The 27,575-nt window shown below is 30.0% G+C and overlaps 1 protein-coding gene and 1 long non-coding RNA gene across 2 annotated transcripts; one reads left to right on the top strand and one right to left on the bottom strand.

Moving 5' to 3' along the window:
* The first annotated feature begins 3,813 nt into the window (after window positions 1–3,813).
* Window positions 3,814–5,471, top strand: LOC125808227 (uncharacterized). Its single transcript, XR_007441715.1, has 2 exons — window positions 3,814–4,251; window positions 4,977–5,471. It is a non-coding gene; the product is annotated as an uncharacterized LOC125808227 (long non-coding RNA).
* Window positions 5,472–6,436: 965 nt separating this feature from the next.
* Window positions 6,437–9,153, bottom strand: LOC125808213 (uncharacterized). Its single transcript, XM_049487936.1, has 4 exons — window positions 8,297–9,153; window positions 7,846–8,208; window positions 7,063–7,617; window positions 6,437–6,985 (listed from the first exon to the last, which is right to left on the bottom strand). Exons 2-4 carry the CDS (start codon window positions 8,035–8,037, stop codon window positions 6,560–6,562), a joined length of 1,173 nt encoding a protein of 390 aa, XP_049343893.1. The 5' UTR covers window positions 8,038–8,208; window positions 8,297–9,153; the 3' UTR covers window positions 6,437–6,559.
* Window positions 9,154–27,575: the final 18,422 nt, after the last annotated feature.

The following is a 27,575-nucleotide window of genomic DNA, read 5'->3' as shown; positions in this document are numbered from 1 at the left end:
CATTGGTCTTTTCTTAATTTTATTTATTTATTTATTTAATGTTTAATATTTATATTAAAATTTGATTAATAGATTTGCACCAAATAAAACACAGTAAAAAAAAAACAAATTCGAAACAATTATTATTGTGTCTAAAAAGACCAAAGTTGACAAGTTAATTGAAGGCCGCCGAATGTGGTGCCAACTACTCTTAACCTCAAGTCGTCACCGCTTACGTTATTTTTTTTATATATATTTCACAGTGGTATTTTATTTGGGATTTGATCGATTAATTCAAATTTATATTAGAATTTTTCTTAAATTTATGGTCAAATCAAAAATCTCTATTATGAGTGAATGAATTTTATCAAAATCTCTACACAATCGTTAATAATTTAAGATTAAAAAGAAAATAAATAAATTACTCTACACTTTTTTTCCCCTTTTGCATGCATGCGAGTAGAGTTGGAGTAAGTAAGTGTTCGTAGGTTCGAACGAATTCAATAGTTTTATGTTGTATTTGTATTAGAAATATATATATATATATATATATATATATATGTGTGTGTGTGTGTGTGTGTGTTCTCTTGTGAACCCGTAACAAAATTGATTGACGACTCAATGATAAGGAATGAGCCACATAAATGCTTTCCACACTAGTGTTTTGAGTTCGAAAATATTTTATCTTATATCCTAAAATTTAGAATCCCAAATTTCTAATACTGACTCTACCTCTACCTGTAAGATACTAGAATATTTTTTCAAGATATAAAAACAACTAAAAGTGAATCATGTGGGTAAGAAGAACAATATTTATCAATCGTGTCTATAGTTGTTCGTGCAAGCTATCATGCTTTACGATAAAAAAAATCATCAAAAAATTCTATAATAAGAAAAAGTAATCCCTCCGTCCAATAATATTTGTCAACTGTTAACTTTACACACTTTTTAAAAAATTATAAATAAAAATGTAATTTTACTATATCACCCTTTGAATATAATAAATATAATGTCCTTAAAAATATAATAGATATAATAAAAATAAATTAGGAACTAAATGTAGAATTATCCATTAATTTCATAAATCAGATAAATATTATTGAACATTTTAAAATAGTATAATTGACAACTATTATTAGACGCAATCGGTATATAATAACAAAATCATAGCCAAAAATAGATGGGATATTTATTAGGCGGCCTATATATTACTATTCCAACAAAATGCAGTCATTACATGTAGGACATTTGCTTACTAAATTGAGAACGCCCCCCCCCCCCCCCCACGCCCACCCCCATGTCACAATTCACGTGTTAGATTGGGTCATCACATGTTCACGTTTTACTTATTCATCATACTATCAACTAATATCTAATTGGTCAAACATATATACAGACCTTTAAACTTTTTCCTAAATTTTATTTTGACATTTCAACTCAATTTTGTTTCGTTTTAATCCTTCAACTCCAGTTTTTATGTTTCATTTTGACACTTCTTTTCAAATAATCAACAAAGTGGGATGTGTGTATTTCACATGTCATGACATAACACAAAAATCAATTAAAAACACATACACAACTCCTCTAACTTGCCCATATTTTTCATTTTGTCATGCTAACTTAGGCCTCATTTGTTTTCATTAAGATTAAGAGGTCCAAATCTGAATACATATCTGAATATTAAGATTTGCATTGAGATCTAAGTGTCTAGATCTGAATACACATCTGAATATTAAGATGTTGTCTTTAAATCTGAACTCTGAATGATTAAGATTATTTGTTTTTAGTATCTGAATGTGCATATGAAATCAAACATTATATTGATAAAATGTTATAAAAATTTCATTTCAACAAAAAAATATTACTTTTTTATTAAAAAAATATCATGATCCAACATAACATAAAAAAAAATCACGAATAAATAATATTTTATAAGCACAATATAATATCAAACAGTTCAATGAGTATGATAGATACTAGTTGAAAAATAATAAATAGGGAGAAGGCACAAGTACCCCTCTAGACTATGACCGAAATCTCAGAGACACACCTTAACTAAACTAAGGTCCCATTACCCCTCTGAACTCATTTTATATATAATAATGTACACCTTTTGACTTATGTGGCACACCCCGTGACTCCACGCAGTTGAGGCGCGTGGGAGATATTTAGATGTCATAAGCCAAAAAGTGTACAAAATTACAAGAAAAAATGAGTTCAAGGGGGTAATAAGACCTTAGTTTAGTTAAAGTGTGTCTCTGAGATTTGGGTCATAGTCTAGGGAGGTACTTCTACCTTTTTCCTAAAAAATAAGGTATCACATTATCAGTGCCTAACATATATTTTAACGAATTAGAAAAACTAAAGAATTCCTATCTTTTTTTCCAACCTTAATCCAATTTTCTAACTTGTGATCCTTTAACGTCATTCATGCTTTTTTGTAGCTGTCACTTTCCCATAACACATGTATTTCAAGTCCATCTCATTTTTTCATCTATTCTTCAAATGTGGGTGCACTATTTTTTTAATCAATAACTCTAAAGCAGTAAGCATTATCCATCAATTTCCAATTGAGACGAATAGGTTTTTCTTTTCTTCCCCTAATTTTTTTTTCCAGCTGAAACTGAAGATTGGGATGAAATTTTTTTAGGAGCTCCACTATTTTTGTCACCAACTAGTTCAACAACAATAATATTTTAGTGTTATCTCACAAATAGATTTGATTATCGAAGAGTCTCAATAAAATTATTGGCCTAAGACAATTATAAAAAAATACCTCAAATATGTATACATAATTATTATTTTTAGTTATGGATAGTATTTTTTTCACTCAAAAATCTTGATCAACATCAATACACTAAAATATTATTGCAATACGTGTTCTTGACAAACATCAATACACTCTAAGAAAATGATTAATATAAAAAAAAAACTTGTAAAGATTATGAAAACTTACCAGTTTAAGAGGAAAATATTGGTGTTTGATTGAGAAAAGAGAGGAAGAAAGTTTGTAGTTGTGGGAGCAAAAGTTATGCAAAAACCGAGAGAAACGATTTAGTATTATTTTATAACTTATTAAATAAGTTTGAATGTTGTTAAGATTCTCCTACAAATCTAATTCGTTCAGAACTTTTCAGATCTTTTAAGAAGCTTTTTGAAAAAAGAAACAAATAGATTTAATGGGCTGAAGATGAATCATTAAGGTTCAAACCTAAAAACCAAACACACTTATTGGGCTGAATATGAATGATTAAGATTCAGACCTCCATTAAGTGCAAACAAATGAAGTCTTAGTCTTGTTCCATTTTAATCCTTCAACTCTAATTTATATAGTATCATTTAAACACAAAATACTAAATTTATGGTTTCTTTATTTTTATTTATTTTCTTCATTTCCACTTTTTCATTTTAAAAATCAACGTCATATTTTATTTTATTTAAAAATAAATAAAAAAAAGGGAAAAGGGTTAAAAATGCCCTTAACGTATTCCAAATGGTTCAAAAATGCCCTCCTTCCACCTTTTGGTTTAAAAATGCCCTCAACGTTTTCTTAAGGTTTAAAATTGCCCTTTTTTGACAGCCGGCTGACATGGCAAATGTGACATGGATTTTCTTTACCCATTTCAAAATATATGACCCACTTAGTCTAAAAACCCATTTCGAAAAAATTTGACCCGATCGTTTTTGGGTCTTTTGTTTCCATTAGCTCTAGTTCTCTTCTTTCTTCTCCTTCAATTCATATGTTTTCCATTCTCTAGGTAATTGCAGGAAGAAAAAGATGGAGAAACTACATCAAGATTTGTCATTCTCAAAAACAAGAAAAGAAGAATTAGCTGTGCATATGGAACAGAAGAAATTGAATCTTCCACCTTTAATATTTGCAGACAGGGACGAATTGTGCAGATGACACACCCAAGTTTGCAAATATCGGAAGTACTGTTTATCGTGCTCCGTATGCTTGTGTCTCATCTGTAGAGGACCCTTGTACCAGAAACTTGGAGTTTGCTAAAGCACTCCCATCTAGCTCAGACATAGGATCAACAGTTAAAGAAATTGGCAAAGCTCATGCACCTGATATTCACACTGTTATAGTAGATAACAATCCAGAAGCTGCAGAAAGGACTCAAGTGAAGGAATCACCAAAAGGTTTTAAACGCCTCCTGAGGTTTGGAAAAAAGAACCACACCTCTGGAGGAGCAGAATCAAATGGTGCAAGCATGAATAGCATGAAGCAGGATGATAGTGCCACAAATGCTCCCTTGCCTAGTGAAGGTAACGATCTTTAAGATCTCTTAATTTGATAGCCGTAGTGGAAAACATCGATTGACACATTTCCTTTTTACATTATAAAGATGTTCTTATCCAAAAATATAACATTAGTTTTCTTATAAATCCAAAAATGAAGTTTATGACCAGCTATCATTTGAGCCTGCAGCCAGGCAGGGATGGTGTCTTTGCTTGGTTTTGGTCTTAGACACCAAATTCTTAAATTAGCACTGCGTGTTACTTTTTGCCAAATAGGGAGCATCAAAATCAGAGAACAAGAGGACAAGTAAAATAAGATATACAAAGAGAAGAAAACGAGTTTAATAGAGAACTGTTTGTGATTGGAAAGGAGTGGTGTAGGGGTAGGGGATTAGTACTATTGGGTTGTCAGTTGAGAAGAATGGGGGATGCAGTTCTTGGCTGGCATGTCTTTCAACATCATGCACAGTTTTGGGAAGATTTCTTTGATGTGTATGTACTCTAGATGACTCAATGGACAACTTTGATTTAATCCTGAATTCTTAGCTCTAATCCCATCTGCACAATTGAAATTCATGTGTTAAAGTGTGTGACCGTCTTATCTAAAGGTTTAAGCTGTAAGAGAGAGCACACTTTTACATACTTTTATTATATTCTCAACACGCCGCCTCACGTGTGGAATCCACAATAATTTGTTCTCTCGTGTTGCTCGTCAATATCTATAAACTGACCTTATACCTTGTCTCTTCCAGTTTTCACTTTGAAGAATTTGATCTCCCAAGATGAAACCCCAACTGCTGGCAATGTTTCACAGAAGTGTAAGATTTCATGTTATCTGCAAGTTTTACATGTTTATTATTTATATTGATGAATGAGGAACTGAGGTGTTTACACTTGCATACAACTCGCCTCTCTTTGTTATCTCCCTTTCGAAGCAAGACTAGCGAGAAAAGGTGACAGCATTCAGTATCAAGATTATTCAAGTGCTCCTCTGGTTGTCAGCTGGAGGTGTGATTAGTCACACAGTTGTTTATGACTTCCCAAAACAGTTCCTTTCGTAAATTTAGTTACTGTAAAGATGTGTTGTGTTAAGATGAGAAATGTATATACTTTCGACTCTATGTCAACTTTCAATGTACTCTACAGTTTGGATTTGATAGTAGGTGTTTTGCAGTGAAATTTTTGGAAGTTCCTATTGTATATTTACTGCTTCAAAGTATCAAAACTCTACTGTCATTCATTTAGAATTTTCTTTGACCATCCATAGAAAAATGCATTTAATTGTCCTCATTGACTGAGCTCTTGAAAATTTTAGTCTTCAAAGTATTGTTCGCTCTAGTAAAATAAATTCTCTTCAATAAGGCAACTAGAAGGGGTTCAAAGATTAGTTTTCAGTGTGATGAACTGCATCATTAGTTTCTTTGCATATCAAGTAGTCTGGTCATTGTACTATCCATGTAAGACTAGACAAGATCTAAAAAGTAAAAGAAAAGATGGGGTTAAACTACTTCTTACTTAGCAATGAAATTAAATACTCTTATCATGCATAAGTAAATACTGCACTTTTAGAGCTTGACAGGCAATCAAGATTTGTACATTCTCAACCAACGATAACGGAAAACAAAAACAAATGTGATGATATAAGAAGCAATGCAGTTTTTTTCAAATTCTCACATTCGACAAACTGAGAAATCTCTGTTCCATACACAATGCATATAGGTTCTTTCTGTAAACACCTAGATTTAACAAAAGACATATAATAGCTTAAACTTTGACAGAGGAGGAGATGCTTCACTGGTAAAATCTTGATTTCATCTAATGTTGACAGATTCATTCTTGGATCATACTATTACCAAAGGAGCCTCAAAGTCTTGATCAACGTTATATGGCTTACGTGATGTATTATCAGTTGACTGATGCACCTTCTATCACCGAGCAGCCATAAAAGGAGATTTACAAGGAGAACAAAGAACAAAGTGTTGGTTGCCTAATTGTTTAAGTTCTCTGCAACTTTCAACCACATAACATAATAATACTAAAATACACTTTTGACAAGTAAACCAAATCAACAATACACACAACTAAACCAAATCTACAACTGTCACAATTAAACAATATTGATATTAGAAAGGTAGCTCTTTGGAGTCGTTACGATTGTTGTCTAACAACTATTAAGAGTACAAAAATCAGCAAAAGAATCAGTTCTTTAGAGTCATTACGATAGTTGTGTAACAATCATTAAGAGTACAAAAATCAGCAAAAACACTAGTTGTTTGGAGTCATTGTTTCATTTTCTCCTTACATAACACTTAAGACAGTAAATACAAAACAAATCCTACATCCCCTTGCCCCCTATAGGCTTAAGTTTGCCAATTTTTCTCTCCCTTGTAGCTTGTAACTGGTTCGAAGTCATTGCTTCTTTCCCTTTCCAAGTTACTTTTTTTGGTGAATATGGAAGGTTGGTCGGTATTGATATACCATCGTGATCTCCCTGGAAAGTTATCTTTCTTGTCCCAGTATTTATCTTCTTCAGTCTTTCATGAAGTCTAAAATTACTTTCAGACACCACTTTAGGATATAAAGTAGGGTCTGAATCATGCCCTGCTACAATAGAGGTCTGGCTAGAGATCTGACTTGAACCAGGAACAGGAATGAAGAAACATACACTTTCTTGAGTGTTTTCTGATTCTGTCAAGGGCACATTATGAGATTCTTGAGAGTTTTCTTCATCTTGAAAGACGTCCTCGTGTTTATCATTGAGCTGCATAAAGAAAAAAAAATTAAATGATGATCGTTAGATACAAAAGGGGAACACATTTATGAAGTTACGATTGTTACCAATGGACATTTTCTTCTGTTATGATTTGGTTTACCACAATAACCACAAGTCATTAACATTCCTTTTCTAGAAGCTGACCAAACCCCCTGCCTATTTTTAGCCTCATCCTTCTCTCTTGTTCTCTTCATCTTTGGTCTACCAACCATCTTAGATAAAGTAGGGGGCTCCATGGCATGGTGCGGCTCTATCTTCCAAAAATTTTCACCTCTAACAGGTTCGATCTTGTGCTTATATACCATCAAATATGCTTCCTTAGAATACCACCAGTGTATTTCAGTAATAGGGTCAATTTTTTTATGGATAAATACTTTGATGGCATGAGGACATGGTATTCCAGATAAGTCCCATACTCTGCATGAGCATCTTTTAAGTTCTATATTGATTGTATGTCTATCCACACCCTTGGTCACTTCATATCCACAGCCCCCATTAAACTCAACCTTACATCGTTGGGCAATGATCATGTAGTCATTAAAGAGATGCGTTGCATGTGGTGAAAACTCATTCTTCCAACTTTTAACTTCGGCCTCATGCTTCCTTAACATGATCATTACCTATACAACAATAATAGAAAACAAAAAAAATGAACCAACTAATGTTGCATGAACTGAAAAAACAGAAATTTAAAACACCTTAAAACAAATATCTAAAATTTTGATTATTACTCTAAACTAGCAGTTTGATTTAAAGTAGATTAAAAGCGCGATCAAATGGATTAATTTTTCATTATAAACGCTACTGGAATCAGCTATTATGGAATTTAAACGGTTAAATTTTCTAACCTTCACCCTTATTTCTTCAAGCATCTTTATGATTGGTTTTTGTCTGGCCTCTACAATCCATGAGTTGAAGGACTCCGTGAAGTTGTTGTCAACCATGAAATTTTTGCATTTGGTGTCAAAATATGCTCTACACCATTTTTCTGGTGGATAGCTCACCAAAGACTTAGCAGCCTTCTTATTCAACTCACCCATTTTTGTCAGCTGATCTTTGAACTCCTCCTCATATGTACTCCAAGCACACCATCAAAGAAGCTTTTTCAACTCCCCACTTCTGTAATTTTTGCTCCAATTAGCTTCAATATGCCTAACACACCATCGATGATTTGCTTGTGGGCATACATTAGTAACAGCATTCAATAAACCCTTCAAAAACATAAATTCAGATTAGTTGCAGAATAATGTACATGAAAACTAGCTAAGAAAAGATGAAATGAACTTAAAGTAAAGATACCTTTTGCATATCTGATATAAAAGTGACATTTTCACCCGACTTTAAATCCAAAGAATGTTTCAGCAGCTCTAGAAACCAGTTCCAAGTTCTTTTAGTTTCTTTATCTACTACGGCCCAAGCAAGTGGATAGAAATGGTTACTCGAATCTTGTCCCATTGCGACCAACATTATTCCCTTACTTTTTCCTTTTAAAAAGGTGCCATCTAGCCCTATAAAAGGTCGCAAACCTCCTTTCCAGCCTTCCTTTAATGCCTGAAAGCATATATACAGCCTTAAAAATCTTCTTTTGCCTTCTTCCATAGCATCTCTTGACAAATTGATCACTACATCAGTTCCTGGATTACTCATCCTCAATTCTTGTGCGTATGCCTCCAACTTGTTATAATCATCCGCGTAACTACCATCTAATTTGTCTAAGACAAGCCTCTTAACTCTCTTCAATTTTGACTCATTCACTTCAAGATCCAAAACAGAATCCAAGTGCTCCTTCATGTCTTTAATCTTTAATGCAGGATTATTCTGAACTTTCTTCTTAAAATATTGAGATAAAATCCCAGCTTTACCTCTCCTGTTCTCAGAAGTCTCATAACATGTGTGTTCTTGATTTAAGGTCTTGATCTTAAAACCTTGATCTTTCCCATCCTTGTAAATCGAGCATCGAAAGGGACAATCAAGAACACAATAATAAGTAACTCTACCTTTGTCGCTTTTCTTTACTCTAATATCCCTCTTATTTGCAACAACATAGAAGTCTATAACTTGTTTAGCTTCCTTGAGATTGCTAAAGGTCATACCATACTCCAAATCCTTGTACTTGTCTAATTTTTCATTGATATCAAGTTCTTTTTGCTTTTTATAACTCTTCAACTCTTCACTATCGTAGTCGTTAGACACAGTTTCACCATTTTCCTCTTCCTCACTACTATCACAATCTGTTCCAACTTCTATAACATTGTCACATTTATGGTAATGAATGATGTTTGGAACTAACCCAAGCTCCTCTTCATAGTTATCTACTGCAAAAAAGTTCACTACCTTGAAATTGTCAGATAATAAATTCTGAAGAGTTCTAATGCCTTCATCCCCCTCGATCACATAGAAACCACCAGATGGGGCTGTAAATAGAAGCTGTTGTACTTCACTAAAAGCTAATTTTTCTTTAAATTCTCGACAGACATCAATGTAAGACAACAAGTCAACTTCGTAACCTCTCCATAGGTGAATCAATTTTTTATGGTATACCAGTTGTGGTTTTCGAAACCATTGTCCCCCATAATTAAAAATCAGATCAACATGTTCAACCATTCTTGAATCGAGTCAATATGCATCACAACAAAAAAAGGAGAGAGCCCACATCAGACAATACTCAGTGTAATAAAATATAAAATATAATACGTATAAATAAAGCATATAATCGAGAAAAGACATGGACCCCCACTAGCAGTTAAAAACTCTAAATTAATGAAAACAGAGACAAATAAAAGAAAAGGGACATGGACCACTGCAACTAACACAACGTAAACAAAGCATGAAAAGATTCAAAATACATGATTTTTAACATATACTCTGTAATGTAAAAGAGGAAAACATTACCTTAGTCGCAGAGTAATGAAATCAACTGAGCGAAAAATTGAAGAAACAAAAAAGTATCATCTGAAGAACATAACTAGAAGGTGTTGTGATTTGCAACCCTAAACCTTCATCCTCGGCGGCTGCTACAAAAAAAATGGCTGAGAATCGTGCTAAAATGGAGTTCAAGGATATGTTAGGTTAATGTGTAAATGGGTTTGTGGGTGGGTTTTTGTCTTTTTTAGCATAGATGGGTCGGGTCGTTGGGATGGATTTAAACAAATAGGTGGACCAATAAGATGAAGCCATTTGTCTAATTTAATGACTCAGCATTTGCCATGTCAGCCGGCTGTTAAAAAAGGGCAATTTTAAACCTTAAAAAAACGTTGAGGGCATTTTTAAACCAAAAGGTGGAAGGAGGGCATTTTTGAACCATTTGGGATACGTTAAGGGCATTTTTAACCCTTTTCCCTAAAAAAAAAAATGGATGAACATCATTTTTTTTAAAAGTAATATTTTTTTAGAGTTTCAGTACATTATTGTGTGAAAAAATAATCGACGAAAGTGTTATTTTTTTAAAAACAATTAATTATATTAAATAACACCACATGTTTATTTTCATATCTAGTCTATTTGGACTAACTCAAATATCAGCTTTCCAATTTTTCATTCAACTAAATACGAGTAAAAAAAGCTCATGTTCATTGCTAATTAATAACACTACAAAAAAATGTTGAAACTCGATAGACTTTGTTGGGTTGTCATTGATTTTCTTAAGAAAGAAAATCGACGCACTTTCGTTGGTTATTTTTCACGCAAAAATATAGGAAAAACTTTTAAAAAGAAATTGTTACTTTTTAATAAAACATCAATGATCATCCGTCAATTTTATTTTTTTACAATAACTAACGGATGAATGCCGATTTTTAAAATGCAAAATTGCACCTGAATAACATATATAGAAATAAAGAAATCATAAAATTAGTATTTTGTGTCAAATGATACATAAAAAAAATAGAGTTGAAGGATAATCTTTTATTATTTTTTTAAAAAATACTTTTTTTTTTGTCTTTCATTCTCTTAGAGAAAGTGTGGTGCACACACTCTGGCACATCACTTAGAAGTGTCAAAATGGAACATAAAAATTGGAGTTGAAGGGTTAAAATGAAACAAGGTTGAGTTGGAGTGTCAAAATGAAATTTAGGGATAAATTTAAGGGTCTACATATGTGTTTGGCCTTTTTAGTTTAAGAAAGTTTGCTTCTTTAATTACTTTTTCAGCTTTAATTTCTGTGATATCAATTTTATATTAGTTAGTTAAGAAAATATTGTATATTTTATATATAATATAGATTTCATTGGCAATAAATATCCCCTCGTAATTAAGAAGAATAATATAAAAAAAATATAATTATATTTATTATTTCTTAAAAGATGTGTATAAAATAAAGTATGAATGAATAAAGATAAACTAAGGAAGTAGCATATTGGATTATTGATCAAGTAATATCTAATAAATTTTAATTTAAGAGAGGTTGCTTCTTTAATTACTTTTTCTGCTTTAATTTCTAGGATATCGATTTTATACTAGTTAGTTAATTTTTTTTTTATATTTTATATTTAAAATGTTATTTTTAATGAGAAACACATGTTACGACTTGTCACCAAGAATTTTAAAATCCTTCCTTTATTTGTTTTAAACAAATAAAAAAATGTAAGCCACATAAATTAAAGTTGAGTTAGTATTTAAAAGTTAGCTATATCCTTATTCAGAGGCCAATGTCCAACCCCCAACCCCCACCCCTATATAAAATGCAATTAGATATTATATCTGTGCTATTTAAGTTGGGATTAATTATTTTATGTGCAATTTAAATCAAATCGGTTAGAAAATTGATATTTGGTTTGTTTTGGTTTTGTTTGATTTTAAATTTTGAAAATCGATACTATTTGGTTTGGTTTTGATTTTACTAAAAAAAATCAAAAAAATAACCAAATTGAACCGAGAAATTATATATATTGCTTTTATAATTATTTATATATTATTCATAAATAAAATATAAATATTTTGTTAAATTTTAATTAACTTAAATTTTTAACTTTACCGTTTTCTCAAGCCCAATACTTAAATTTTAGTATAATTTGCATAAATCTCATAGTGTTAAGAGATAATTACATGATTTTCCTACTATTTTCCAAATTACAAGAATCCCTTAAAATTTATGAATTCTGGATACATCACTAGACTTCCGAATACATCACTGGTCTTCCGGATACATCAGTAGACATCCAAATACATAGGGGAGAGATGTATCAGAGAGGGGAGGGAGGTATTCGAGAGGGAGATAAGAATGTATCAGTGGGAGGGGAGTGATGTATCCGAGAGGGAATTTTTAATTTTTTTTAAAAAATGGTAGGAAATTTTAGAGATTATAGTAAAATAAGATGTGTAGTTAGGTAATTTTAGCTCAACCATTACAACCCTAATTTCAAGTCCATCAAAATCCATTACTTTAGTCTTTACCTATCCGACCTCGCATAAGATAGTCACACTTTCTCTTAATTAAATCACTTTGTTCAGATAATAATAATTGTACTATATTGCTTAATTACTTAATTCAATCCACGGTAACTTTCCTATGGATTGTTCATGGATTAGGTGTCTGTGTCTATCGAGATACACATATCCTCAAGAAAAATATTACTTCCAAACCGAAAAAATCAGAAAAACACGAACCAAGCCGAACCAAATCGACGATTATTTTTTTTGTTTGATTTGGTTTCCTTTTAGAAATTTTAAAACCGACTAGATTGATTTGATTTTTATTTTAACAAATAAACAATCCAAACTGAACCAAGAACACGTCCATCTCCAACCCTAATCTCTACTTTACTCTCCAAAAATAGAGTTATCTATTTTTTCAGACAACCAACTCCAATCCAATTCTCTATTTTACTCTCTAAACAAGAATATTTTTCTCTCTCCTCAATATTATATTATTATTTCTATTTCATTCTTATTTTCTTATTTCATAATATACCCCCTTTATTTCCTTTTTTCCAAATAATCACTTCATATAATTTTGATGTAATATAAAATTTTATTTTTTCAAATTCTATACTTAATATAAAATTTTATTTTTTCCTAAATTTATAAATAATATAAATTTCTAGTTAATATTAAATAATATACAAATTAATAGACAATTCAAATAAAAGTATAATTATTAATAAAATATAATTACATAAATACTCTACTTTCAAGATTATTGCATTGCTCCCATAAATGCTCTATTAATGCATTACGGACTTCAAAATGAGCATTTTTATCCTTAATTATTTTATGTCTAGCTAAAGATTGTTCAAATCAGAGATTTTCATCCAACAAGAACAACTACGAATAATTGAAAAAATAAATCAACAAGCACAACCGCAATCACAACTACACTAATTATGTGGATCATACACTATTTTTTTCCGAATGTTGTTAAATCTGAAAAATGACCTACAGGATTACTAAATTATCGTTGTGATAAAATTATTATGTTATGTATTGTTATCTTGTATTTAAATTATTATGGCATGTATTGTATTTTTAAATTAAAATTTTCATCTTATCATTTTAATTTTGTGCATTCTTCATAGTGAAAATTAATAATGAAATCAAACTATATTAAAGTGAGGAAAATTTAAAAAATTGAAACATTATTAATTCGAGATGAAAGTAGTATATATTAAATAATATATCTTTTAAAATGTTATATTACATTTAAAATGAATTATTAATATTAGAGATTTAACTAATGGTCTTATATGGAAAATAATATGTTAACTACAAAATAGAAATAATAATAAAATAATAAAAAAAGTGAAATAGAGAGGTGAATAGTAATTCTCCAAATTGGAGAACTACTATTCACCTCTCTATAAATGGAGAATAGAGAGTTATTTAAAGAGTGATTGGAGAGCTCATTCCCTATTTTACTCTCCAAATATAGAGAATGAAGAGTAAAATAGAGTGGGGTTGGAGATGGTCTAATAATAATCACATTATCTAATGTAATGTCCCCCTCTATGTTGTGAAAGGCCAATAACAAAATCAACCACTATTTTGAGTTTCTTATTATTGAGAAATCTTAGCAACAAGTTTATATAAAGTGGTACCACATTGTATTAAAAGTTGTATTATAATTATATGTTGAGTTGTATGAAATTGTATTTTAAGTTTTCAAGTTATTGTAAGTTATATTAAATTTGTAAGAATATTATATGAAAACGTTGTTAGAATTGTATTAAATTTTCAGAAACTGATCAACATAAACTTTAAACAAAATTTACATAGTTATATACATATTTTCATACAAATTTTATACATTGCATAGTGAGCGAGATTTGAATCCTTAAGCAAGATTCATATTAGATATAGAAATCTAATATGAACTTTATACAAAATTTATACAATGATATATATATTAATTTCATACTAATTTTATATACGAAATTGTGAGCGGAACTATAAACCTTGAACAACTTTGTGATTTCGTATTTGTTAACTTTTGCTATGTTTGGTAAACGGAAATCTCTTGTCACGATTGGTAAATATCTCCTTAGTGTTAGTTGCATGTTGCTATAAACAAGAATATTTACATCATTTTTTTGTCACATATTTCATATTGAGAAGCTATATATAATTCTATGCAAATATAGAAGTTATTGTGTTTATCTTTTTGTGATCAATTAATCAACTTGCATCAATTTAATTTCTAAACTACATAATATTTGTAATTGTTGCTAATACAAGTTGAAATGCAAATGGTTTCATCTCTTTGGAATTGCCTTCACTTTATTTTTCTTTAAAGTGTTAAATAAGTCTGTTTTACCTAAAATTGGTGTTCAACATAAAAATGTATCCAGGTGAAAGTAGCAACAAATATATTATGAAATCAAACACAACAGATAACACATAATTTTCCTCTTTCATTTTCTCTTTCTTTCATCCTATCTCCTTGAATTTCTCCCACATTTTCCTTGTCTTTCATTTTGTATCCTTAAATCTCACTAATTAAAATCGATTTTTTATCAAAATTTATTGATAGAATATGATAGTGGATATGTATATGATATGCATTATATGTATACTAACACAGTATATCTCAAATAAATGGGTATTAAACATGTTTATTTACATTACCTATACATATTATTTCATCTATGCAGTAACATGAATGCTAATAATATGCTTTATTCCATCTATACATACTATTAATATATCTTAGATTCTTTTAAAAAAATTATATATTAATAAGAAAATTTCAGAAATAGCAAACATAATAGATATAATAAGGATCTATAGCTATAGTTTCGATAATTGTGCTCCATAGATATAGTTATGTTTGCTATGGAGGTTGCGATTTGTATATTTCTGTCCGTTTGTATATTTCAGTTGCGAATATACAAATAGGGTAAGTATATACAAATTATATATATATACATTTAATTTTTTTTCAAAACTCCATTTGTATATTTCGCTTGTGAACATACAAACGTAGTGATTTATTATGAATTTTTTATAAATCGTATGCAAATAGCTACGTGTAAGCATATACAAAATTCTAGATTCATACAATCAGGATTCGAATTATACGAATTCTGAATTTATACAAATTATGCGAATAGCAAGAATTTGAGGAAACTATAGTCGTGAATTACAATTTTCACAAACTGTAGCTATAATACCTAATATAGGCTAATTATTTGCTATTCTGCATAATTTTTACTACTAATAATATATATCAGAATCTTTTAAAACATTATATATTAATTAGTGCAAAATATAATATATTTTAAAGAGATTGAAAGTAAGGTCACTATATCACAATGGGCCACAAAATGGAGGAGAGAGAAAGAGATTTGGAAGAAAACTAGCTGCATGGGCTAAAAGGCCACACTAGCCCAATTGAAAAAAATGACATAGTATGACAACCTATAAACTTTATTGGTAATAAATTACCGACTTTAAACTTTTTAGCAAAAGAAGGATTTTTAAAAATATTTATTTGACATTAAATAGCCACATTCATTTTTTTTATGAAAATTAATTTTTTTCCTGATTTTCTCTCTATTTCCTAGCAGCTAGCACGTTTGCTTTTATTGTTCCTTTTTTTCTCCCTCCTTATAATTTGTCAACAATTTTTTTTTTACGTATTTTTCAATTCTCTTTTTCTTCCCTTTTTTTTTTCTCCTTCTTTCAAATTTAGGCTTTCTATCTTCTTCTCTAAAATATTTCCATTAAAGATCAATCACAACATTAACTCTTCACAATAAGTAACTCAAATCATACAATTTTTTTATATTGATTGTCTGGATTATTTTAAATAAAGTTGAGATTTTCTACATTCTTTATCTTGTAGTTGGATGTAAGATTTTTTCTTTTTACTCATATACATATAACACATAATTTTCCTCTTTCATTTTCTCTTTCTTTCATCCTATCTCCTTGAATTTCTCCCACATTTTCCTTGTCTTTCATTTTGTATCCTTAAATCTCACTAATTAAAATTGATGTTTTATCAAAATTTATTGATAGAATATGAAAGTGGATATGTATATGATATGCATTATATGTGTACTAACACAGTATATCTCAAATAAATGGGTAATATACATGTTTATTTACATTACCTATACATATTATTTCAGCTATGCAGTAACATGAATGCTAATAATATGCTTTATTCCATCTATACATACTAATAATATATCTTAGATTCTTTAAATTTTTTTATATATTAATAAGAAAATTTCAGAAATAGCAAACATAATAGATATAATAAGGATCTATAGTTATATTTTCGATAATTGTGCTCCATAGATATAGTTATGTTTTCTATGGAGGTTGCGGTTTGTATATTTCTGTCCGTTTGTATATTTCAGTTGCAAATATACAAATAGGGTAAGTATGCACAAATTATATATATATATATATATATATATATATATATATATACATTTAATTTTTCAAAACTCCGTTTGTATATTTCGCTATATATATATATATATACATTTAATTTTTCAAAACTCCGTTTGTATATTTCGCTTGTGAACATACAAACATGGTGATTTATTATGATTTTTTTTATAAATCGTATGCAAATAGCTACGTGTAAGAATATACAAAATTCTAGATTCATACAATCAGGATTCAAATTATGGATTTATACAAATTATGCGAATAGCAAGAATTTGAGGAAACTATAGTCGCGAATTATAATTTTCTTAAACTATAGCTATAATACCAAATATAGGCTACTTATTTGCTATTCTGCATAATTTTTACTACTAATAATATATATCAGAATCTTTTAAAACATTATATATTAATTAGTGCAAAATATAATATATTTTAAAGAGATTGAAAGTAAGGTCACTATATCACAATGGGCCACAAAGTGGAGGAGAGAGAAAGAGATTTGGAAGAAGAACTAGCTGCATGGGCTAAAAGGCCACACTAGCCCAATTGAAAAAAATGACATAGTATGACAACCTATAAACTTTATTAGTAATAAATTATCGACTTTAAACTTTTTAGCAAAAGAAGGATTTTTTAAAATATTTATTTGACATTAAATAGCCACATTCATTTTTTTTTTATGAAAATTAATTTTTTTCCTGATTTTCTCTCTATTTTCTAGCAGTTAGCACGTTTGCTTTTATTGTTCCTTTTTTTCTCCCTACTTATAATTTGTCAACAATTTTCTTTTTACGTATTTTTCAATTCTCTTTTTCTTCCCCTTTTTTTCTCCTTCTTTCAAATTTAGGCTTTCTATCTTCTTCTCTAAAATATTTCCATTATAGATCAATCACAACAGTAACTCTTCACAATAAGTAACTCAAATCATACAATTTTTTTATATTGATTGTCTGGGTTATTTTAAATAAAGTTGAGATTTTCTACATTCTTTATCTTGTAGTTGGATGTAAGATTTTTTCTTTTTAGAAATTTTCGTATTTGTATTATAATTTTACAACATTTTCTTCCCCAAATATTGCAACGTTTCGTGATTTATGAAATTGACATTTTTTTATTTTTTAATAAATAATTAATTAATAAATTTATGACATTTTTTTAAAATATTGAATTTCGTTGATTTAATTTGATAATGAATATTTATTTTGTCTCCAACAAATGTATATAAATTTGTTAATGAACACATAACAATGTAGAATTATCTAAATTTGTTAATGAACTTCGTTAATTGCATTCCAAAATAGTAATGCAAGCTACTGTATACCTATGTAAAATTAGAAAGATACTAATGTAAACAAATGTATACCAATTTTATATATATATATCTATATATATATATAAAGCTGAATATCAAATCAAAACGGTGATGTGGCGCTCTCTAATGGCTAGATTCCTTTTTTTTTTTAGTTATTTTTCTAATTTTAAAATTCTAAAAGTAAGTCTTTTGAGAAGCCAGAAAACAGTTATGCAGTCAAATGCATAAAAGATGTAACGGTTCATCAAAACACTTTTCCCCAACTTTTTTTCCTCCCACTATCATGTCTATTAATTATACTTACTAATTAACGTTAATCTGTTTCCTCATATTAAATAGTACCACGTATAATTTTCTTTAAAATGCTGCATTACCTTTTCCAAATTTGTCTCTACTTTTTCCCTTCATCCTCTACATACGGATGAGGCAAGTATTGTTTGATGACATTGTCTCATCATTGAGTGAAGAACAATTTTGATGATTTGCATCCTTTTATATATGTTCGTTTTTGTAATTTTGTGAAATTAGATTTTATTAGTGGTATCTTATGCAAATATTTCATAAACATATTCTAACATATTTGGTTGTTTTTAATTTCAGATGATAGAGATTTGCAGCCAAAATTTTTTGGGACACAAAGATCCTTGGCGTAGTTTCATCTAGACTCGCCTTATTTCATATGTGTTGATGTCGGTTAGTTATTATAAGTTCTTTTAATGGGAAATGACATCCCAATTGTATCAAGACTTGTGTGTAATATACAATTCTATTTTAAGATATTTCTCGATCTCAAATATGCTAAGTTAATAAGGTTTTTTATTTTTCCCCCATTTTTGGTTGCTTAGTTCGAATAGAGTTTTAAATTTTATACTAATTGATTTATGACAATTATATGCTATAAAATTGTGTATTAATTTATTTTGTAACAACAAATAGATTTAAGCTCAAAATGATTACTGAATAAATTTATCCGTTCATCTACCAACCGATCAAACATAAGTTAGGCGATTAACGCCCAGTAGTACGAATACTCTATGTCATCAGCCCCCCTCCTTCCCGCATGATAGCGTAGTCATGCGATGTTATTGTCTTGTACTGATGCATATTAAATTATAATATATTACTATCCTTTTGTAAAAAACCAAAAAGAAGGCAAGTTCTTATTTTGTTTTTAAATTCATTAAATATACTAGATCATAATGCGTAAACACTTGTAGACCTTTTCTTAAAATAAAAATGTAAACACTATATATATTTTATGATAAAACCTTAATTTGATAATATTTAAAATGATTAATGAGAAGGATCTATTTTTTTATCTCGATAATATTATAGATATTGTCCATTCTAGACCCTATGATGAATAAGATAAACTGATTGTAGCAAAGCACTTATCATTGTAATATATTTGAAACAAGAAAATATGAATAGAATAAATTATTTTTAGTAAAATAATAATAATTTTAATAAATCTTTTTGTATTCAAATTCTTATGTGCGTATTTAAATGATTTGAGGAAGAAGCAGAGAATTAATGGAGGAGAAACTACAAAGTATTGAGAAGACGTTTAGATCTCAAACGGTGAAAACTTACTCACACTCGGTGTATAATTTTAATTATGTGATTTAATGAAGTAAAACACATAATTTAATTAGGATTAAATAAAATGAACAATAAATTTAAACACAAGACACATGTATTGTGTTATTCATATATTCTTTAATTAATTAAATATACTAACCAGACCAAATTAGAATTAATCGATCACTCAATTTTTAATATAAATATTTTGTTAATAGGGGAGATGTTTCAAGACTTCCGTTTTAAGTTTGTTTTGTACTTCTTACTTTTTTTTTTTTACTAAAAATGTTAGTGATGCTGTGATGTCGTATTTTCTTTTTCTACTTTTGATGATTAAAGTCGTAAAAATAATATTGTATTATTTTATTTTATTTTATTTTGTATGTTGTTTTAGTGATTTTTCTTTATTTTGTATTTTGTATGAATATCTGATTATTGTAATTTACAATTTCCATTAGTTCAAAATAGTAATTTATGACTTTGTTGAAATTCGGCTAACTACTAATTAAACACTTTATTGATATATTATAACCGCGCGAAGCACGGACAAATTCACTAGTTTATAAATAAATATGGACGAATGTATCCAATCCAAATGTATACCTATGTAAATTTGAAAGATATTAATGCAAATAAATGTATACCAATTTATTATGAATACGAACAAATGTATCCAATACAAATGTAAAATTAGAAAGATAGTAATGCAAACAAATGTATACCAATTTATAAATGAATATGGACGAATGTGTCAAATACAAATGTATACCTATGTAAAATTCGAGAGATATTAATGCAAATAAATATAAATGTATACCAATTTATTATGAATATGAACGAATATATCCAATATGGATTAATGAATACCAATGCAAACAAATTTATACAAAATAATTGACAGATACTGAACTCGTAGGAATACCTTTGAAATAAGGATAATCACAATCAAAATATTATTTGCTAATTTTAAGAAAAGATATAATTCTAAACAGTATTTTGCTAGTTAAATGGTTGGAAGATAGAGACAATATTAATTTTCTTTTATTATTTTTAAAAATACGAAATAATTTGAAAGGAGAGAGTTTTGAATAATCTTTTGGAAGTTAGAAGAGAAATGGAATTAATTTTCTTTTATTATTTTAAAAATACGTAGTAATTTGAAAGGAGAGAGATATTTCTAAATACTCTCTCCGTCCCTTTTTTATATTTCACCTTTTTACTTTACACTTGCATTAAGAAATGATGTAACTTTACCCTCTACCCTTATTTAATGTTTTCTTAAGTCAACTTTATTAATAAATGACAAGATTAATTAACTACTCTATCAATGGTATAATAGGCAAAATATAATAATTTATGCATAAATTTTATAAAATGACAAGTATTGTGGTCTAGCTATTTATAGAAAGGGACATATAAAAAAGGACGGAGGGAGTAATTGCTAGTTTTAAGGAGTAATGGTTGGAAGTTAGAAGAGAGATAATATTAAATATCTTTTATTATTTTTTTTAAAAATAATTTTTAAAATGTGGATATTACTTTTAGGCAAATATGTACCATTTTTTTTATTTGTTTATTAATTGCTAATTAATATTGGGTTACATGTTACCAATTGTATGCAACACTTGTCTATATATGTCAATTCCTCAAACACTCGGCATAAATTTATATTTTCATATTATAATATAACACAAGTTATGCATTCAACAACATAACAAGCTAAGCCTTAAAAGGCTTATCTTAAATCCTACAAAACATTGAGGGAATGAGATACAACACAACTTATGCCAATAACTTAATTCTTACATAACTTAAGTCAAATAAGGCAAAAATATTCTAAACGTATATCGAGCAAAATTAGGTCATAAATAAAGGTATTTAACCATATAATTTCCCATTAAATGAGTATAGTTGACAAACAATAAAAAATATAATATCTAAGGATGAAATTAAAGATCACTCTGAAATATAGACAATCTGTAAAAAAACTTTGAAAATAATTGGAAGTTTAAGGATGTTTTTTGTTTCTTCCATCAATTTTTATAGTCCTAGCCATTACAGAGCATAGAGTAACTAAGCAAAGAGCACCAAACATAATACGGAAGGTTTTTCCTCACTGGAGCTCGACAAATAATTATGTTGGCCAAGATAAATGAAGGATATGGTTGGTATAGGATCACAATATTGTAGACCTGACTGTACTCAGCACAAGTGCACAACTTATACACTGCTCAATACAGAAAAAGAATGAAGACCTTGGGTTTTTGTTCAGTGAAGTGTATGGACTTCATACTATTGATGACATGAAAGATATGTAAAGAGACATTGAGACACTGGAACCCAATATTCAGAATCCATGGCTCGTAATGGGTTATTTTAATGCGGTACTGAATCCTGATGATAGGTTGGGGAGACAGATTCAAGAACCTCAAGTAAAGAATTTTAATACATTGTTGACAAATACAGGGTGGACAATACTCAAGACTGTGGGAAAATTTTAAACGTGGACGAATTCTCATATGTTAGAATATGCACAACGGAAGCTATATTCAGGATCACAAATCTTACATATAGGCTAAACAATATAACATTAAACGAATTTAGAAGAGCACTAACCTGTTGAAACTTCTACAAAAGTCGTCCAGATGCCAAGGATCCAGAGCTACGATCTTCTCCTATTTCCTGATTGACTGTTACTACCAAATTACTTGTGTGGGCAAGTATTACTTGTTTTTCAAAAGGATGATTTCTTTCATGCCACATTCAGCCTATTTATCTAGTTTTCCAACTCAAGAATGAATAGGAAAAACGTCCAAATAAATTCCAAGCTTAATTAGCAATCAAGAGGATCATGAGAATAAATTGATATAAAAACGTTTTCATCCATTAAAGGCCAAACGTTTTTGTAATAAGAACAAAAACGTTTTCATCCATTAAAGGCCAAACGTTTTTGTAATAAGAACAAAAAAAAACGTTTTCATCCATTTAAGGCCAAACATTTTTGTCACTAACTCAATCTTTAATTCTCAAATAATTCATCCTTTAAAGAAGATCAACAATAAAATTAATTTGTCCTTCTTTTCAAACTTGGTCAATTAATCAGGCATAGTAGGGACCGTAGATATATTTAATAGAGGCTTCCAACTACGATAATAATTCTCAAATGAACGAATTAACCATATCGCAATAAATTACAAAGTATTCCACTAAAATTCTGTAATTGCACTCCTCGATTTAATTTCGAAATCTACCACTACATCTTATTTAACCCCCCGTGTTAGAATTACCGACACCAATCAATTAAATCAAAATTATCTGAAAATTTAATTCATTGACTAAATTAATCCTTTATTATATTTACTTAACTTATTTCACGTGACGGATCTAAAATCCACCTGCAGGGTTTTCACGTGAAAACTTATAAGTAACCATAAAGGGGTGTCTTCAACTCGGGTCCGAGACACGGTTCTATCAACTAATTATTATTTCACTAATGTAATTTGTCATTATCTAATCTATTAGGAATTTATTGACTCATCAAAAAGTCTCACCTTTTAATAGATTAAAACAATAAAATAAATTACATAGATCATACTAATTATATCAAGATTGAGAGTATAAGTACATGTAGTGGACTAGAGAATTTATTTATAAATATTCAGAACATAAACAAATGTCTCTAATTGGTCCGTTCAATACATACAAAATGTACTAGCACAAGAAGTTGAATTTAACCATTCTCATAATTAAGATCAAATTATATTTAATCTTGTGCTACGATCATCAAGATGTTCGTCCTACTTCATCTTTGATCGTGAACATAAATTTATAACTTATATGCACCAACAATTTTAATCTTCCGTGTATGAGTTAAAATACTCCATACACAAAATTGTCTACTATATAAGCAATGGACACACATATATACATAATGATCTATTTAAACAAAAATTTATTATATTAAATAAATAATATAAAAAATCTTTACAAGGGATTAAATAAAAAAATACTATAACACAATTACATGGTTAATAGTATATCCCAACAATCTCCCACTTAGACTTATAACCATGCATTCATAATTTTAACACCCATTTCTTCCACATGCTTATCAAAAGCCTTCTGAGGTAAGCCTTTTGTAAATGGGTCCGCCAAATTGTTCTTCGATTCAATCTTCAATACACTCACATCACCCCTTTGAGTTATATCACGAATCAAATGATATTTCCTCTCGATGTGCTTACTCCTTCTATGGCTTCGCGGTTCTTTCGAGTTAGCAACTGCACCACTGTTATCACAATAAAGTGTGATTGGTGCTTCAACCGAAGGAACCACTCCAACCTCTTTTAGGAAGTTTCCAAGCCAAACAGCCTCCTTAGCCGCTTCAGAGGCAGCTACATATTCAGCTTCCATGGTGGAATCAGCAACACAAGATTGCTTGATACTCCTCCATATTACGGCTCCACCTCCCAGAGTAAATACATATCCTGAGGTTGACTTTCTTGAATCTCTATCTGACTGGAAATCTGAATCTGTATACCCAATAGGTACAAGATTTCCAGGATGGAAAACAAGCATGTAATCTCTAGTCCTTTTCAGGTATTTGATTATATGCTTAACTGCTGTCCAATGTTCTTGCCCAGGATTAGACTGGAATCTACTAACCATGCCAACAACAAAGCAGATATCCGGTCTAGTACATAACATAGCATACATGAGACTCCCTACAGCAGATGCATAAGGGACCGCCTTCATTCTCTCTATCTCATCAGTTGTTTTGGGCGACTGATCTTTTGATAAAGTAATTCCATGTCTAAAAGGAAGAAATCCCTTTTTTGAATTTTGCATGTTAAACCTTGCAAGAATAGTATCAATGTAAAGCGCTTGAGACAAGCCTAATATTCTTTGTTTACGATCTCGCATAAGCTTGATCCCAAGGATATGAGCCGCTTCTCCCAAGTCTTTCATATCAAAACGCGATGACAGCCATTCCTTAACTGAATTCAACATGCTCACATTATTTCCTATGAGCAAAATGTCATCAACATATAGAATTAAAATTGCTACTCTGTTTCCTTCCCATTTTTTATAGATACATGATTCATTTTCAAATTGATCAAAACCAAAAGTCTTAATCGACTTGTCAAAACAAATATTCCATGCTCTAGATGCTTGCTTTAGTCCATAAATGGATCTCTTAAGTTTACACAACATGTGTTCATTGCCACTTTCTATGAAACCTTCTGGTTGTGCCATATAGATGCATTCATCAAGGCTTCCATTTAGAAAAGCCGTCTTGACATCCATTTGCCAAATCTCATAATTGTAATGAGCAGCAATGGACAAGAGAATCCTAATGGATTTAAGCATAGCTACCGGTGAAAAAGTTTCCTCATAATCAATTCCTTCTTTTTGAGTAAACCCTTTCGCAACAAGCCTAGCCTTAAAAGTTTTCACTCTTCCATCCACACCTCTCTTTTTCTTGAAGATCCACTTACAACCAATAGGTTTGACATCAGCAGGGTGTTCTACTAGATCCCAGACTTGATTAGAGTACATAGACTCCATTTCTGATTTCATAGCAACAATCCACATTTCAGCATCTTTATCATGTATTGCTTCGGCGTAATTCAATGGTTCTGTATTAAGCTCTTCAGGGATTCTATCATATGACTCTCCCAAGAGCGTAAACCTTTCAGGCTTTCTAATAACTCTCCCACTACGACGAATAGCCACTACAGGATGTGCTACTTCTTGAACTAAATCCTGAATATCCTGAACATCTTCCTCCACAGCCTCAGGCTGCTGGACATTGCTCCCACTACTTTGAGGTAGTGAAATATCTTGAGTTTGCTCTAGGGCAACCTCCTGCGCAGCCTCAGGTGCAATTTCTTGCCTATGGACATTTCTCCCACTACGTGGTCGTAAAGAAATGTCAACAACTGTGTATGGAATTTGTTCTGTCGATTCATTACCCGTTATTCTTTTGGACAGTTCCTGTAACACTAGTTTACTTCTAGGAACATGGTTCATTAAATAGTCCTGTTCTAGAAACTTGGCATTTGTCGATACAATTACCTTTTGATCCTTAGGACAGTAAAATAAACCTCCTTTAGTGCCTTTTGGATATCCAATAAAAATGCATACTTCTGTTCTAGATTCTAACTTATCTGTTTTTCCTTTAAGCACATGAGCTGGACAACCCCAAACTCGAATATGCCGTAGGCTAGGCTTTCGCCCATTCCACAATTCGGATGGGGTTAAAGGTACAGATTTTGAAGGAACCAAATTCAGAATATAATTCGCAGTTTCTAAGGCATATCCCCAAAAGATAAAAGGTAAATCAGAATAACTTAACATTGATCTAACCATTTCCAAAAGAGTTCTATTTCTACGTTCTGCCACACCGTTTTGTTGAGGTGTTCCTGGGGCAGAATATTGAGAAGTAATTCCTGATTCTGATAAGTACTTAATGAATTCTGCAGAAAGGTATTCACCACCACGATCAGATCGTAATGTTTGGATATGTTTATCATGTCGCTTTTCCGTTTCAATCTTAAATTCTTTGAATTTTTCAAAGCATTCAGATTTTCGTCGCAACAAATAAATGTATCCATATTTGGAGTAATCATCTGTGAATGTCACAAAATACTTAAAACCACCTCTTGCTTGTATATTCATTGGGCCGCACAAATCAGAATGAATTAATTCTAACTTATTATTGGCTCTATTTCCTTTAGAAGGGAAAGGTCTCTTTGTCATTTTACCTTCTAAACAAGATTCACAGGTTGGTAATGCCTCCACTTTCAATGAACTCAAAGGTCCATCTGTAACCAACCGTGAAATCCTATTTATATTAATATGACATAAACGTAAGTGCCATAAATAAGTTGGACTCAATTGAGAAATATGTTTTCTTTTATTCGAAACAACAATGTTATTTAGTGCAGTTTGTTGAAGCATGTTATGGAAAATTTTAAACACAAATAAATCATGTATTTTGGGAGCACTAAGGATAAAAAAGTTATTACACTTAATAACAACAGAGTTATTCGCAAAGTGAACATCATAACCATCATCCATTAGTTTAGAAACAGACAATAAATTCCTTCTTATAGAAGGAACATATAAAACATTATTCAAAACTAAAAGTCTAGAACTACTAAATGAAAACGAAATTATTCTAACAATTGGTATCACGAGTCTTCTTACATATACTAAATAATGTAATAAGATAATTCATGATATAGACATGATGCGTTACTGTTTCATATATGAATTCGTTGTATCCTAAATACGTTATTTTCTGTTTATGAATTTATGATTTGATATTCTGTTCAATGATAAGATTGAAATAAATCACTGTTTATAATTCAAGTTTAAAAACAGAATGTTTCATGTATTGTTGATAATTGTTCATTCAACAGATCTTGTATAACGAATTCATGATTCATGTTCATTGAATTAATAGTTTGAGTAAGGTTTTTTAAATATTGCATGGATTCTAAATATTTAAAGTTCAATGAAATTTTAAAACAAAACGGACAGCATGCCATGCCTGGAAAAAGTTTTTTTCTGACAAACTCCGATTGGCCTCAAATTTGGTTGGTTGATTGGAAACGATCCAGTGAGCAATACTCACAGCTATGCTGTGACCAAGGGCCTTTTTTGGCCATTCGGAGTCGTTTTGATGGAGTTTTGGCTAATCTATTAGGAATTTATTGACTCATCAAAAAGTCTCACCTTTTAATAGATTAAAACAATAAAATAAATTACATAGATCATACTAATTATATCAAGATTGAGAGTATAAGTACATGTAGTGGACTAGAGAATTTATTTATAAAT

The sequence above is a fragment of the Solanum verrucosum genome, unplaced genomic scaffold, assembly GCF_900185275.1.
Source record: "Solanum verrucosum unplaced genomic scaffold, falcon-dt-bn FXZP01000234.1, whole genome shotgun sequence".
Taxonomy (NCBI): Eukaryota; Viridiplantae; Streptophyta; class Magnoliopsida; order Solanales; family Solanaceae; genus Solanum; species Solanum verrucosum.
The sequence above is the reverse complement of the archived record's forward strand: the minus strand, read 5'-3'. Positions and strand labels throughout refer to the sequence as shown.

What these genes read in the sequence shown, in the direction of transcription:
- LOC125808213 (XM_049487936.1), bottom strand. Translation starts at nt 8,037, where the DNA reads ATGGGTGAGTTGAATAAGAAGGCTGCTAAGTCTTTGGTGAGCTATCCA. An exon ending in TTGAAGAAATAAGGGTGAAG is followed by an intron (nt 7,618 to 7,845) that starts GTTAGAAAATTT and finishes ATTGTTGTATAG; the next exon opens with GTAATGATCATGTTAAGGAA. An exon ending in ACAGAAGAAAATGTCCATTG is followed by an intron (nt 6,986 to 7,062) that starts GTAACAATCGTA and finishes TTCTTTATGCAG; the next exon opens with CTCAATGATAAACACGAGGA.